We start from the raw sequence: 17,845 nt of genomic DNA on the forward strand, positions 1-17,845 counted from the left end.
TAAAATACTGAATAATGAAATGCTTACGATGGCACACTTGCCCCAAATTCCGCTCTACACATATATATATATATATGTATATATATATATATATATATATATATATATATATATATATATATATATATATATATATATATATATATATATATATATATATATATATATATATATATATATATATACATATATATATATATATATATATATATATATATATATATATATATATATATATATATATATATATATATATATATATATACATATATATATATATGTGTAGAGCGGAATTTGGGGCAAGTGTGCCATCGTAAGCATTTCATTATTCAGTATTTTACGTATTTCTTAGATTATTGGAAATTGTTACGTTTGAGGCACTAGTGTATTTTTTCCTACATGTCTTGAGTCACCAACGAACCCTTTTCCATCAAAAACTGTATCGCAATATGGTTTGTTACTGGTTTTTCCGGGGTGGAATCCGCTCGTAATAGCGCACTATACCGCTGCACGCTACAACAATGTTTACATAGAAGACTTTGGTGATCGTCAAGAACTGGCCACATATAAAGCCCAGCTTTAGTCGAACAAACAAAGTGATGATATGAGTATTCATGTGTATTACAAGAAAACAAAAGAATTAATACTTAACATTAAAACTATCGCAAAGCAGAATAGTATTTACAATGAAAGTTAGACAGCTATTTGTAAATTTATAGAAGAAGATGTATTACCCACATTTTTTGCAGGGCTCATGCATCCTTACTTTGGTTATGCGCAAGCTACTAAGCCAGGTACAATTGAAAGTGCTTACGCATTCCTTTGCAAATTCACCGCAAACGAAAAAATAGCGTCACAATTAACACAACCAAAATTTCAAAAGACAGAGACTTTTAACAAAGCATCGAACAACTTTCCAATCCATGTGAATACAAAAAAAAACTTATACAAATACTCATAGGACAGGACAAACATATTCACAAGTCAATCCTGTTGAACAAATAAAATACCAAACTTTTACAGAAAAATTGAAGTTGATCTACAAACTAAAAGTCGGCTGACAATTTAGAGGAATATTATGAACAATAATGAAATACCTTCACTTGTTGCTGAAGCTTCAGAGTATGAAGAAGATGCCATTTTGACATTTTTTTGGGAAGTCACCAAAACAACCAATCCAGCCTAGACTTTCTTCCATATTCAACTTGTAAAAATTTGAAATCAAATAGAAGTTTAAATATTCTAATAGACAGTGGATCAAACAAAAACATTTCGAGGAATGGTATAATCCCAGGGCACTTGTTGGTACTCATAAATAATACAAGTGTCAAAAATATAACTAATGAACATCATGTTTGCAATATGGGACACATTATCCTCCTTGGTTTTTGCTTACGTAATCAAACATATTTGTTAATGATGAAGAGGAAGTTTGGTAATGATGAAGACACGATGTTGTTGCTTTGAACTATGGAACTTGACGTTGTTGTTGTTAGTATGGTTTAGAGAGGCTTTGGCTCCTGCGGAGTTCTGTCGCCTCTTTGTGGGGAAAAGTCAGATTATTAGATTGTTATAGTTGATGGAATAAATGTGATAGTTTTAGAAATTTTAATAGATTTTCCTGTTTCTGTGGGTGGCGTGAAAGTATTGAGTCTATGTTGGCGTCAAGATGGCAAGTATTACGAAGTTATGTGTATCCGTGGCATTCTGTTAAGAGGTGGAATATTGTTATAGTGGTACCGCAGAATTGGCAGAGAGGAGGACTGGATCGTTCGATGAGATGGCTGTGGGTCAGTCTAGTGTGGCCTATTCTTACTCGAGTAAGGATCTTTTGGTCTCGATGTTTTATTACTGATGGCCATGGTGTAGTTGTTAATTTCACTAGCCGAAGGAAGTTGTTTTTGGTTTTAAACCATTCCTTTTCCCACGCCTCTCTTATTTTTCCATTTATATAGATAATTGCGTCCCTTTTAGGCAACGAAGTGTTGTAGGTTGATGTTTTTCTTCGGCCTTTGTTGGCGAGGCGGTCGGCGATCTCGTTGCCTTTGATACCAGTGTGACCAGGTATCCAACAGATGGTGAGTTGTTGATCCTGGTTTATGTGTGGGCTAGTGACCTGGTAGAGCTTTTGGATGTTTGGGTCCTTACATGTTCCATGCTCTAGTGCCGAGAGGACACTCGCACTGTCGGTAAAGATGACGTTTTCCAGGTCAGAGCGAAGGGTATCTTCAACTGCCTGGATTAATGCCAACGTTTCTGCCGTAAAGATGGAAGAATGATCCGGCAGTTTGGACGCTACTTTATCAATGTGTAAGTAAATCCCGAATCCTGCTGCTGCTTCATCGACGGATCCATCGGTATAAATGTGGTTGTGCTTAATGTATTTGTTGTTGATGTGTTCTATGAAATGTTTTTGTGCTATTGTACTGTTGCAGCCTGCTTTAAGGATGTTTTTAAAATGCCACTCTATGTTAGGCCCATGAACCCCCACGGCCGAGTGCCAAGATGTAACAGTGTTGTGATATCCGGGATATTGCAGTTTGTTATAGTGAAAAGTTCTGAGTTGGCTCTATTGAGGAATGATGGTGCTTGGATATTCTTTATATATGTATATATATGTATATATATATATATATATATATATATATATATATATATATATATATATATATATATATATATATATATATATATATATACATATATATATATATATATATATATATATATATATATATATATATATATATATATATATATATATATATATTAGAATATTTAAACTTCTATTCTATATATATTCTATATATATTCTATATTCTATATATATTCTATTAATATTTAAACTTCTATATATATATATATATATACATATATATATATATATATATATATATATATATATATATATATATATATATATATATATATATATATATATATATATATATATATATATATATATATATATATATACATATATATATATATATATATATATATATATATATATATATATATATATATATATATATATATATGTATGACACTATCGGCTAGTGGCACTTCTAGCTGTTCGTTTAACTGGTCGTTGAGTAATTCATCAAAGTACTGAGCCCACCGCGAGAGGGCCTCTGGCTGGTTACTAACCAGATCTAAATCCTTGTTGCGACAGCAGGTTACCTTAGCTACAACGTTGTTTCGGTGACCTGCTATCGCTTGGTAAAACTTTCGTGTTGGTCCGTACGCCTCTCTGGTTTGCTCGAGTTCCCGCATGTTTTGCTCTTCCAAAGCATGCTTCTTGGAACGGTGAACTCGTTTCTCTTCGCGTCTGAGCCGTGAATATTCCTCTGCGCATGCCCGCGTTCTTTACCGTTGCTGCATTGCTCGGTATGCAGTATTCTTACGTTCGGTCACTTGTCTGCATTCATCGTCGAACCAGCCAGATTTGGTGTTGCCACGACGTGGTGGGAGTATATTTCTTGCACAGTTTATTATTTTTGTTTTTAGAGCGTTCTACCTTCCGCTCGTAGTTTCATATCTGTTTTCTGGTAGTAGAGACTCGTCTAAAGCGGCTTTGAATTCCTGTTGGACATTCGTGTCACTTAGAGAGTCCGTGTTGAGCCGAAGCTGCGTGTTTTCTCCGCCCCCATTGGCGCGGGGGCGGGCGATTCTACAACGTATCACTAAGCCAACCAAGTAGTGATCGGAATCGATATTGGCTCCTCGATAAGTTCTTACGTTTAACAGGCTCGACTGTCGTCGGCGGCTTATTGTATCCTTCTGGTGCTTTCTGTAGTCATTTGTTACGTGAGACTGGCCCTGCGCCCAAGTGGCCGTTTTATTTAGCGTCAGGTTGCCCCCCCGACGTTCAGGCACCCAGTTTCCCGGGATACCCACCCCCTCCTGGTTCGCCATATTCCACCATCCGCCCAAGGGGTTGGATCTAGCCCGTGTACCCAAGCTAGGATATATGGAGGCACATGTTACCACTCTGCACGACGAGGACGTGTCGGAATAGGAGTTGGATGGGAGAGCCTATGTTATCCCTCGGAGGGCTTCGGATCCCATTACAGGGCTTTATATATATATATATATATATATATATATATATATATATATATATATATATATATATATATATATATATATATATATATATATATATATATATATATATATATATATATATATATATATATATATATATATATATATATATATATATATATATATATATATATATATATATATATCACACACTAAGGACTGCTATCGAGCAGTGTTATGAGCAGGTAGCGAGCAGTAACGCCTCCATACAAAAATCGCGAAACGTAACGCTCCAATGCTATTTGGGTTTCGATTGCTTCCCGCACAACAAAATCGAGCTTTCTAGCTCGCATTCCGCCGAAACCGATCGAGAAAGCGAGCAGAATCGTCCGAAGAACCGATCGAAGCTCTTAATCGATTGAAGCGTTTACGGTCGTTCGAGAGAGCGCGTTGTATGTGTTTGTCTCTTTCTGACAAAAAAGCTCCGGGACGCAATCGTGTTGGCGCAAAAATCATAATGGCCGAAAAATACTTCACTCCGACGTTCTTCTTCTCCCCTCCTCCTCCCTTATACCGCTTTATCATTATTATTTCTTGTTCTCTAGCTACATTGAGCGAGCGGCTGAGAAGTTTTCGATCGCTTTGCGCAGCGGGTGGCAAACAATGACGCCAAAACTCAAAGCGTTCATATGAGTTGAATTTCGGCAGAATTTCGACATTAAACTTTATTCCGGAAACTGGTACAACATCCCTTACATCCCGCACAACAAAATCGAGCAGTTTTTGAGCTCGGTTCGTAGCTCGCTTTCCGCCGAAACCGATGGAGAAAGCGAGCAGAAACGTCCGAAGAACCGATCGAACGTCCTCTTCATCAATTGAAGCGTTTACGATCGTTCGAGAGAGCGCGTTGTATGTGTTTGTCTCTTTCTCACAAAAAAGCGACCGTGTTGGCGCAAAAATGATAATGGTCGAAAAATAGTTTACACCCACGTTCGCTTTCTTCCCTTTTTCCCTTCTTCCCCATCTTTTCATCTCGCTTTTTCATTATTGGTTATTGCTCTCTAGCTACATTGAGCGAGAGTTTGAGAAGTTTTCGATCGCTTTGCGCAGCGGGGTATTTATAATTAAAAATGCAGCCTTGAAAGCAGTAACATTCTGTTTTTGCATTAAAATGTTGATAACATTAAACATGATATTTAAAAAAAAGGTAGTTAGCTCCAATTGAGCGACTGACCCGACCTGACTGACTGATTGACCATCATACTGAACGAACTACATCGCACGCGTTCACTGAAAAGAATCAAATTGCCCTAGATTGTACGCAAGATCCAATTAACACCGCGCTCTAGCAGCTATCAAACATGACATCAAGGCACGGGTACATTGATCGCTAATATAATTTCAATTATTACAAGCGCATCTGGTAGCAGCTGTCCAAAGCATTTTGCCATATCATTCTAGACATTTTCAGAAAATATGTTATTTTTCCATTTTACATGCGCACTGCGAATCAAATGTCGTTTTCATTGCGTACGGATGCTGGAACTAGCCGGTGTGCTGGGGAAGTTCAAATACATAAAGTAGGCGAAAGCGGGGCAAAATGGGCATGTCGGGCAAAATGGGCATCCTCTATTTAAGCATTTTTTGACTACAAAGATTCTTATCAATGCTCAAAATGTATTCATTAGAGTGTTCTATGAACACCATGTAAGTTTCATAACCCAAACAAACAAATAACCAAGAAAAATGCAAAATAAGGTTTAGTCGCATATTGATGTAATTTTAGCCACATCGAAAATAAGCTAAACCAGTGTTACAGGGATGGGTAGAAGTTTTGGATGATATATTTTAGAAGATATGATATTTCTATACAATTTGTCGAAAGAAAGCAAGGCGATTGAATGCGTATTTTTACGAATATAACAAAAAATACAAAAATGATTCACGTAGGGAAGGTGTGTGTGTGTGTGTGTGTGTGTGTGTGTGTGTGTGAGAGAGAGAGAGAGAGAGAGAGAACTGACCTCAATTAATTACATGTAGTCTTCGATACGCGCCGTACCTTTTATACGCAGCCTGCCATAACAGTCATACGCGGGCTGAGATGCCGCAGCTGACATCTATTCAATCGAAGTTGAGAATCTTTCAATTAATATGGAAAGTGCACCAAAAACGGTGGTTGACTATCGGCTTTTTAAATCGAGTCAATCTTATAGGCTGTGCCCAGTTGTTAGTTGGAATTGAAACCCCTCTACGTTATCAAATGCAAAATAAATTCCCTACTGGTAAAATATAATATTTTCTACAGGAAGATATACGATAGTAATATTTTGTTAGCGCTATCACATCAAATAATTAATTTTGTGACTAAACCCTATAAAAACAGGACAATTAGTAATAATTTGGTTAGAAACGGAGATGTTCGACTAACGAAAAAAGTATTAGCATTCGAATATTTTGGGAACACTGTGTACAATGTAATTTTACTGCTTTAACACTTTAACCGCCGGCCTGACGTCACAGTTTTACGAGTGACAACGTATATATATATATATATATATATATATATATATATATATATATATATATATATATATATATATATATATATATATATATATATATATATATATATATATATATATATATATATATATATATATATATATATATATATATATCTATATATATAGAAAGCAAGGCGATTGAATGCGTATTTTTACGACTATAACAAAAAATACAAAAATGATTCACGTAGGGAAGGTGTGTGTGTGTGTGTGATATATATATATATATATATATATATATATATATATATATCACACACACACACACACACACACCTTCCCTACGTGAATCATTTTTGTATTTTTTGTTATAGTCGTAAAAATACGCATTCAATCGCCTTGCTTTCTATATTTATAGATATATATATATATATATATATATATATATATATATATATATATATATATATATATATATATATATATATATATATATATACGTTGTCACTCGTAAAACTGTGACGTCAGGCCGGCGGTTAAAGTGTTAAAGCAGTAAAATTACATTGTACACAGTGTTCCCAAAATATTCGAATGCTAATACTTTTTTCGTTAGTCGAACATCTCCGTTTCTAACCAAATTATTACTAATTGTCCTGTTTTTATAGGGTTTAGTCACAAAATTAATTATTTGATGTGATAGCGCTAACAAAATATTACTATCGTATATCTTCCTGTAGAAAATATTATATTTTACCAGTAGGGAATTTATTTTGCATTTGATAACGTAGAGGGGTTTCAATTCCAACTAACAACTGGGCACAGCCTATAAGATTGACTCGATTTAAAAAGCCGATAGTCAACCACCGTTTTTGGTGCACTTTCCATATTAATTGAAAGATTCTCAACTTCGATTGAATAGATGTCAGCTGCGGCATCTCAGCCCGCGTATGACTGTTATGGCAGGCTGCGTATAAAAGGTACGGCGCGTATCGAAGACTACATGTAATTAATTGAGGTCAGTTCTCTCTCTCTCTCTCTCACACACACACACACACACACACACACACCTTCCCTACGTGAATCATTTTTGTATTTTTTGTTATATTCGTAAAAATACGCATTCAATCGCCTTGCTTTCTTTCGACAAATTGTATAGAAATATCATATCTTCTAAAATATATCATCCAAAACTTCTACCCATCCCTGTAACACTGGTTTAGCTTATTTTCGATGTGGCTAAAATTACATCAATATGCGACTAAACCTTATTTTGCATTTTTCTTGGTTATTTGTTTGTTTGGGTTATGAAACTTACATGGTGTTCATAGAACACTCTAATGAATACATTTTGAGCATTGATAAGAATCTTTGTAGTCAAAAAATGCTTAAATAGAGGGTGCCCATTTTGCCCCACATGCCCATTTTGCCCCGCTTTCGCCTACTTTATGTATTTGAACTTCCCCAGCACACCGGCTAGTTCCAGCATCCGTACGCAATGAAAACGACATTTGATTCGCAGTGCGCATGTAAAATGGAAAAATAACATATTTTCTGAAAATGTCTAGAATGATATGGCAAAATGCTTTGGACAGCTGCTACCAGATGCGCTTGTAATAATTGAAATTATATTAGCGATCAATGTACCCGTGCCTTGATGTCATGTTTGATAGCTGCTAGAGCGCGGTGTTAATTGGATCTTGCGTACAATCTAGGGCAATTTGATTCTTTTCAGTGAACGCGTGCGATGTAGTTCGTTCAGTATGATGGTCAATCAGTCAGTCAGGTCGGGTCAGTCGCTCAATTGGAGCTAACTACCTTTTTTTTAAATATCATGTTTAATGTTATCAACATTTTAATGCAAAAACAGAATGTTACTGCTTTCAAGGCTGCATTTTTAATTATAAATACCCCGCTGCGCAAAGCGATCGAAAACTTCTCAAACTCTCGCTCAATGTAGCTAGAGAGCAATAACCAATAATGAAAAAGCGAGATGAAAAGATGGGGAAGAAGGGAAAAAGGGAAGAAAGCGAACGTGGGTGTAAACTATTTTTCGACCATTATCATTTTTGCGCCAACACGGTCGCTTTTTTGTGAGAAAGAGACAAACACATACAACGCGCTCTCTCGAACGATCGTAAACGCTTCAATTGATGAAGAGGACGTTCGATCGGTTCTTCGGACGTTTCTGCTCGCTTTCTCCATCGGTTTCGGCGGAAAGCGAGCTACGAACCGAGCTCAAAAACTGCTCGATTTTGTTGTGCGGGATGTAAGGGATGTTGTACCAGTTTCCGGAATAAAGTTTAATGTCGAAATTCTGCCGAAATTCAACTCATATGAACGCTTTGAGTTTTGGCGTCATTGTTTGCCACCCGCTGCGCAAAGCGATCGAAAACTTCTCAGCCGCTCGCTCAATGTAGCTAGAGAACAAGAAATAATAATGATAAAGCGGTATAAGGGAGGAGGAGGGGAGAAGAAGAACGTCGGAGTGAAGTATTTTTCGGCCATTATGATTTTTGCGCCAACACGATTGCGTCCCGGAGCTTTTTTGTCAGAAAGAGACAAACACATACAACGCGCTCTCTCGAACGACCGTAAACGCTTCAATCGATTAAGAGCTTCGATCGGTTCTTCGGACGATTCTGCTCGCTTTCTCGATCGGTTTCGGCGGAATGCGAGCTAGAAAGCGAGCTCAAAACCGCTCGATTTTGTTGTGCGGGAAGCAATCGAAACCCAAATACCCGCTGTGCAAAGCGACGGAAGACGTTATGGCGTTCTGAGAATTTTATCATGCCTTCCTTTTCTCTCCAACGGCAAATTTGTCGAGCAGCTCGTCGAGCTGCCCGTCCCTGGCTCCGCCTCATTCCCCTCGCCTGAGCGCGCTGTCGAAGGTTTGGATGTGTTGGTGCGTCAGACGGCCAATCGCTGTCAGCCGTCGTCCGTGCTTTTTCCCTCCATAGCGCCATCTCTTTCTCGCGTGTGGTCAATGCTCGCGAGCTGTTGTGGCGCCTAAAAATGCCGTTAACAAATATTGCGGCGATGAAGTTACATTTTCACAAATCAAACAAAAAAAGCGCAATAAGTTCAATTGCTGCAATGTAAAAATGAATAAGGAATCGCTAGCTAACGCTGGTTTGCTATGAAACGCGCTGAATCCTAATTCGCATTAACATGTTCATCCCGCCGCTGATTTTCATCAACTTTCCTTTCCACCAGCACCTAGAACGCAGGCTGGAAAGTTCACTGGCAGGCAGTGGGGCCTGCCATCGATCTGAACGTGTGAAGCATTAAACATAACTTTGTTACACTAAGCTTTTGCTTTCGTATGTTGTAGATTACACAGATATGCTGAGCCGTCTGCGCAAGGGTATGAGCGTACGTGTGTGTGCAAAACTGTCGTCAAATGTGTTTTTCCGAAATGATATGATCCATCGGTCAAAGAAAGGAAGGTGTTCATGAAAGGCGGAAAGACGAATTGTGGCCCCTGTCAATGGTAACTGATGACAGGGAGGAGGGGGTAGTGGCACACAGCCATACTACAGACTAGTATACTTAAATTGCCGGCGGGAAGGGAGGTGGCCATGGGACCCCTACAATCATCGGTCACAGGCCCTAAAATTGTAGTCGCCATAGGGGGAGGGGAGGTGCAAATGGTTCTCCAGCCACGGAGCCCTAAAGACCATCTTTCCGGGGGCCCTTGTCGCTAATAATCTGTCCACTTGTAGACATACGGCATACTACAGACTAGAGATCTTCGGCGACCCTCAGTCCGCCTACCGTTAGGTCCACCGCTGGTTTATGACGGTGTTTTTTTTATCGTGGATGTGCATCCCTCCCCCTGCCTGCAGCGTATGCATCCAGCAGGAGACAGTGTGGCAGTATGCAAGTTGCACGCTGGGTAGGAGCGGTCCCGCGGCACCGTCATCATTTCGCACATCTGCATTCCCGTCGTGGGTTCTAACCGCGTATGAACCGTCCGCCGTAGCAAGGGCTGACTATCCGGCTACGTGGTACTCAAGTCCTGAAAAGGCCGGTATGATCGCGTAGGCCATAATGACAATAATAATAATAATAATAATAATAATAATAATAATAATAATAAGAAGAAGAACTTAGCATAGCAGTCCACACTCGGGGAAAGTTTTTGTTTTGACTTTGTTGCTGCCGAGTCTACCGCTGTGGCGCGACAAATGCAAGGAATGCACTCGACCAAAACATGAACCTACCGATCCGAACCCATTCGAAGGCATTGCCGGTCAATCGGCGTCATGATAACTACTCCAAACCAACAAGCCATCTGATTCTGGACGGACAGGTGCAGCACCATACGCGCACCGTAATAAACAAATCCAGAACCCTCTTTTGTATGGATTCTATTCAAAATGTTGTTTCCACTTGCGCCCGCTTGCTGAATTGTTGCTGAATGAAGAAATAAATGTGCAACATATCGCACGCACGTTTGCTTAGATCGTGTGTCTTTTTAATACCCCCAACAGCAGAGCCGATCGCAAAGATGTCAATACCAATGGTTGTGTTGTCTCTCAGGTAGCGAGATCGAAAATGCATGGACTTTGTAGCCGCAGCGGATGAAAATGTACCCATCAGAATCAAATAGTTCTGGGGTTTCCAAACGCACGCACACACACAAACACACAAACACGCGCGCGCAAACTCACACACAAACACGCACGCGCAAACTCACACACACACACACACGCGCAAACTCACACACACACACACACACAAGCGCGCGCGCGCACACATGCATGAACGCGCGCACGCCATCACGCACGCACGCACACACACACGCACGTACGCGCGCCCGCGAGCATGAAAGCGCGCACGCCAGCACGCACCCACGAAAGCGCGCAAGCACGCATTCCCCCCCCCACTAGACCACCCCCCCCCTCCACGCATGATCGATTACGGCTACCTTATCGGTAGAACGGTTGGTTCAGCTTTCTTGTAGCATCCTCATCCCTAGCGCCGGGCGGGGTGGGGAATCACGACATGATAGAATGAACGGTCACTTTCCCCGCGCTGTGTGCGTGTGTGTGTCGAGACCCGAAAACTCGAGACAAATTTCGGCACATTAACAAAAAAAATTATTGCCACTTTACACTGTGCTACATAATGCTTAGAAGGTCGTTGAAGCATCAAACATGTTCAAATTAAAAAATATTAGATTAGTGTTAGACGTTCTCCTACGCTTGTTTTAAATAGGCTTCGTCACCCTCAACTGGCAGGGGCATCGAATGGTCTCATCAGCAGCGGCACGAAATAAAATAATCCATCAATACACCGATAACACTTTAAATCCCAATCCAGCTTCTCCCGCATCGTCCCAAGGTCACACACTAATTAATAAATGCTAACACCCACCAATAACAATACATAACCGCAATGCACATATAAGTATCAACGCATACACCACAACACCCAATCAGCTGGCGGCGGAAGGCACGGGCTGAAGCTCAAGTAAGGCAAGCCAGGGTGAAGGAGGGAGAGGAGAGGAAGAAGCGGACGAAAAAATGGGCGCCAATATTTTTTTAAATTTTTTGACCGTTTTTTTTTTTTGCTCCGCCGCCGCCCGAACTGTCCGAACTGTCCGAACTGCCCGAACTGCGCGACCCAGCGCAGAAATCGCTGAAGAACAGCGCGGGAGACCAGGCCAAATCTGCGCTGGCCAGCGCAGATTTTGGTGCATTTTCTGCGCTGGAAACTGCTCGAATTTGCGCAGCGGGAACAGAGAATAACGCATCGCGTAGAAACAAACACACCGTTCGTTGGTATGTCAGGGGTGGAAACAACGGGAAAAGCTCAATTCTCTCTCAGCGATGCCGCTTGCCCAAATAGCATTGGAGCGTTACGTTTCGCGATTTTTGTATGGAGGCGTTACTGCTCGCTACCTGCTCATAACACTGCTCGATAGCAGTCCTTAGTGAGCAGGTAGCGTGTAACATTCTATGTAAGCTCAATGAAAGCTCAAAGCTCAAGCGTTACTTAGCGAGTGCTCGAACCACAGTATAGCGTTGTGGGTTCTGTATTCGGATGTAAACAAAAACACAAACACTTTTTTTTTAATTTCGATGCACATTGTCCAGTACAACGATAAAATGTATTTTATTTAGCTATTATTCAATACTTACATGCCCCAATACATGGTTTTACACGTTTAAATACGATTTCAACCATCACTTTGGATGGTATCAACGGATGCCGACGGCGTTGTTGTCTCTGCGTCAGGCACATTTATTGTTGCCGCTTCTAATGCTCGGATCGTTTTTTCGTTAGCAGTAGCACAACGATTAAACGCACTAATTGTACCACTTGCAAAGCGATACAAATAAAGTAAAACACATAATACACCGTACAACACACTTCTTAACAACACTTGCACATAAAAACCACTTGTCGATGCGGTGATCCAATATCCTGTTTGTAGTGGAAAAATAACAATGAAAGATTAGAATGCTTTCAAATATGACATTATTTTATAATACTTTCCTTTCCATGCTATTTTGTGGTGTATGGCAACGTTGGTTTGGTTGAAGATACACAACGACAGGTGTGTTGGTCCAGTTGAGAATGTGCCGATCACGATCACAGCCGGCTTTAGTGATTGTTGTAGAAGCTGTAACAAAGATCAATATCATTAAATCTGCATTATTTTTACCATTCATTGTGATTTCATGAAAAAGTAAAGTGAAAAAGTAAAGTAAAAGTGAAAAAGTAAAACATTTCATCTTACCGGCGTCGTATTTCGTCGGCATACACACACACACACAGCTGCTCGATCATACTCGGACGAATGTTGCCAAATTTCGGGATGAAATGATGTTTTTCCTGTGAAATAATGTGTTCAAGCATTAAAAGATAGTTTATTTACTGAAATATGCACAGAACACTTACCTTTTCTCGAGTTTTCACATAAAATTTCACGATTATTCTGCACACAATCTTTACGGGCAGTTGTCCGTGTTTGTTTACGTTTCTAACTTGACAGATATGCGAGCTGCCATGTGACGAAGCGAAATACATTCAAACCTCGCCAATTGCAAGTCTGCTTTTTCAATTGAATACAAAAAAATCCGAGTTGTTCATATAAATATGAGGAAAAGTCAGTAAATCCACATTGTATAAAATAATAAACATGAAAAAATACGCAGACATTAGTCGTGTTGCATAAAAAATGTCTTTTTAATAAACAAAATCTATCTTTTTTTGTAGACATATGATATAAATGCAATTGGCGAGTTCTAATTGTATCATATATATTGCTATTTTCAATGCGGTTTAAATTAAAACAATCAGTGTTTTTTTAATAATCAGAAAAATAATTATAAACTGAATAATGATTAAAATGTATTTTTTTTACATTTACTTACAACGATAACCTAAGTAGTAAGCATGTACATGCACGTGTATAATTAATAATTCTTCAAGATAATGTTGTTTTTAATATACACATGTAAGTTTGTTTCAAAAACATATTAAAAAATAGTCAAAAAATAAGTCACATGTTCAGATATATATATATATATATATATATATATATATATATATATATATATATATATATATATATATATATATATATATATATATATATATAACGCATCGCGTAGAAACAAACACACCGTTCGTGGGTATGTCAGGGGGGTAAACAACGGGAAAAGCTCAATTCTCTCTCAGCGATGCCGCTTGGGTGGGTTCCTAGCCTCTCGCTCTCGCAGGTTTCTCAGTAGTATTCATGAGTGCTTGAGAAAATGAGCGTTGAGAAACCCCATGGCTCCGCGGTCTAAGGTGCCTTTGAGAAATGGTGAAAATAATGCTCTCAAAACATAGCTAAAAATTGACTTTGGAAGCTTGCGTCTGAGAACTTATGTTGAGAAACGTTTATGAGTGATTGAGTATATTTTATCGGGATGAGAAAGCTACATGGCACCATGGTTATTTGGACTAATTTTGCATATATGTAAATACCTACGCGGTCATGTAGGCCTATACTGGCTTTCAGCACTTTTTAGAACCACGCGGTCCTTGCTACGATAGGATGGTCCATGTTAGGCTTTAGCGCATGATGGACATGTTATTAAGTCGCACGAGTAAGTTCTTTATATGTTTTAGCGACCAATCGTTAACTAATTTACTTCTTTTTAATACATTTTATACAGAGATTGACAGCAAATTCATACGGTTTAATAAAAAAAAACTACCTTTAACGATCGATTTTCTTATTTGTTCCGTGATACCACCTACTGTCATGGTGTTTTGCTACAATATTTACACCCGTGTGATGGATACTAGTAACAGTTCATACGATTTAGTGCACAACCTGACCCGTCCTGGAAACGGGTGCGAGCTTGTTGGAATCGATTCTGACCCGTGGGTGCAGCGAATGCGCTAGTTCGGAGTCCGGCCCGTAAGCGTAACGAGTTCGAGTCATCGCTTCTGACAGGCTAGCATCCAATTCCGGAACAGGTAGCGAAATAAATCGCATGACCCACCACTAGGCATCTCACTGCAGTGATCAAGTTTTGCGATGACCTCAAATCTGTCGCATCGAAATTCTCGGAGCTACATAGTGTGCGTTTTGCGTTTTGAAAGTTAATACATACGTTAACGACGAGGAAGAAATAAGTGAGCACACACAACCTTTCAGTTTGAGTACCAAATAGAAAGTCAAGAAGATCCAGATGGCCTTACTGGATGCGTGTCTTATTCTTAGACTTTTGCTGTTTATCGCGCCAATGCACGTCGCCAGGGAACTTTAAAAGGGTCATAAGCGTTTTGAGCGGTTTGCTCATTTTAAATTCGAAAATACTATCCGTTCAGTTTAAAAACTATGATCGTCGTGGCGATCGCTCTTAAAGAGAAATTGAATTAAATGAATTTCATAAAATAAAGGTGTCCCGTTTGCAACAAAATTTGATTAACATGCCAACACAATAATCTATCAATGAGTAGTACATTTCCTCCCTTTCATTCTAATGTTTTAGGAAATATCTCGAGATATGGCGATATTGACGGTAACGATTGCAGCTTTGCTCGTTATGACATCAGCTGAAAGTATCGAACGTCGTCGTCCTTTTCATCGCCGTGGTTCTACAACTACGACCAGCTATCCCTTGACAATTGACAACGAAGGGTCAGAGAGCAACTTCAAACTTCGCGGAAAAGATCCATTTTCAGCAAAGGATTCAACTCCAGTAACGAAAATTATCGGTGATAGTTCTTCTGGGAATTTTAAATTAGAAGGCAATAAATTAACGGTAAGCATGATGAAAACATCGCTATGTTCCAGTGTAGTTATATATATTTTTTTATCTTTTCAATGACAGTCGTTCTCCGAGTACACATTTGGTAGCAGTAAACAAACCTATAGTGGTCCAGATGGTAACATTTCAGATGGATCTATATCCGATGAAGACAAGAACTTAAGCAGCTACAAAAATCATAAAAAGATATCATTGCTTCCTACGACGAACGCTAGCAGTAAAGATCGGAAACCAAACAGTGGAGCATTTGATTTTCTGAATGGTGATTTCGTAAAACCTAAAGTGACAGCTGGTAAAGCACACATGCTAGAAGCAACCTCAATAGCCGCTCAAGTTGGCAAGACAAAAACTTCATCTGCAATCTCTAGCAAGTTTTCAATTTCACATCCCTCGCCTAGTAGTAACAAGGCATCTGTCAAACTGGCCCACTTAGATGATTCTGCCGAATATGAGGTGTATGCCAGTCTTGACCACTCTTCAGGAAAGACCAAATTTGGCACATCTCCTACTTCTTCGGCAACTACAGGCTCATATAGTTTCGAAGGCAATATTAAGAAAGTACCTCTAAAATATGAAGAGGGTGTTACTGGAGGAGTTGCTGGGAATGGCAGACAGAAATCAAAATTGTCAACAGACACTTTTGGTAGCGGTTCACTTGTATCTGCGAGTAATTTCCATTCAAGTCTTGGGAGTTTCGACAGTGACAATTACAGTACGGGAAAGAAGCAGCAGCAAAGTATCTCAAACTCACCTATTAACAAGTACAACTTTGCTGAACCGCCATCATTGGTCAAGTCAACTTTAAATACTCTCAAACACTTTGGCGCAGGATTAATAGGTAATGATAAAGGGGCTGTCCGTGTTCGATACGATCTGGAAAACAAAGATAACTATAAAATTGGATCCAATTTTGGAAAGGGTCGCTATGAAACTGACGAAAACTATGAAAATTCGGAAGAACCAGCACATAGTAAAGGAAAGTTTTCCGGGAGTGCTGGGTCAGTCAGTGTCGGAGCAGTGGAATTGAGAAGCAAGTTTGCCTCAGATTTCGACGTAAAAAATATTAAACTAGTTAGCGACGGTGTCGGATTCAGTAATATTGGCCACACACTTTCTGGCTCACTGAAAAACCACATTTCCCCACATTATAAACATTCCCAGTCAATACTTAACATGCAACATCATAAACAAAAGCAAACACATCATCAGTCGGCACAGTCACTTGCGCAACTACACACAAATACACTCGGCAATACTGGTAGCCTAGACAATCCTAAGCCACTCGACTTCCGACCAAAATTTAAATTACAAGATGTCCCTAATTTATATCCCGCCGACCATCTAGGTGCTGGAATAGAAGCTAAGGGCCAGATTGAGAACTTGCTGAACGCTGAGCATGCACCGAAGGACGAGTCTCTAGTGACACAGCTACTTGGTGACGGTAGTCCAACCAGTCGACCTCATTACCATCACTTTTTGAAGTCTCAGGAGGATAACAAACTGGAGAAAGAGGCTCTACGACAGCAGATTGAATTTCTAAAGGCCCAGGCAGCAAAACGACCCGTCGATCACAGTAATGTTAACCAGCCGGCGATTGTTTCAAACGCGCAGAAATTTCGACCGCTTCATCGCATTCCTTCTCACGTTCGACTTGGCGTAAAAGCTCCTTATCCACTTCCACGTATTCCACATTACAATGATCGTCCGTATAGCATCAGTTTCAAAATATAAATCTGACTCACAACTGGCGTAATGGTAATGGTATTGCCAGAAGTATTTGTTGTTTTAACTCTCCAACTCTTATTCCCCTCTACTCCTAAGATTGCGAACATTTATTAACATGTGTTACATTTCTTGGTAAATTATTATGTTCATATTATTTATTATATCGTTGGATACAAAGTAATAAAAAGTAAATAGTATTTAGAACAGTTTGCTAAGCAGCACGCAACATATGCAAATTCAATGTTATGAGAATTATGTTTAATAATAAATACAAATCTTCAGACAGGA

General features: G+C 39.3%; 1 protein-coding gene and 1 long non-coding RNA gene across 6 annotated transcripts in view; one reads left to right on the forward strand and one right to left on the reverse strand.

Moving 5' to 3' along the window:
* The window catches only part of LOC120954133 (uncharacterized), a 49,720-nt gene extending 31,875 nt beyond the window's left edge, over positions 1–17,845 (forward strand). For 4 of the 5 annotated variants that reach the window (XM_040374621.2, XM_040374622.2, XM_040374623.2 and 1 more), the window contains 2 exons: positions 15,554–15,826; positions 15,896–17,845. In XM_040374621.2, the coding sequence (XP_040230555.2) occupies positions 15,554–15,826; positions 15,896–17,563 (1,941 nt within the window). In that variant the 3' untranslated portion in view covers positions 17,564–17,845. The remainder of the gene's footprint in view (positions 1–15,553; positions 15,827–15,895) is intronic. The other variant, XM_040374624.2, reaches the window with a different exon arrangement.
* On the reverse strand, positions 8,469–13,852 carry LOC125906804 (uncharacterized). Its single transcript, XR_007452156.1, has 3 exons — positions 13,464–13,852; positions 13,303–13,397; positions 8,469–13,185 (listed from the first exon to the last, which is right to left on the reverse strand). It is a non-coding gene; the product is annotated as an uncharacterized LOC125906804 (long non-coding RNA).

This window comes from Anopheles coluzzii, chromosome X (genome assembly GCF_943734685.1).
Source record: "Anopheles coluzzii chromosome X, AcolN3, whole genome shotgun sequence".
NCBI classification, from domain to species: domain Eukaryota; kingdom Metazoa; phylum Arthropoda; class Insecta; order Diptera; family Culicidae; genus Anopheles; species Anopheles coluzzii.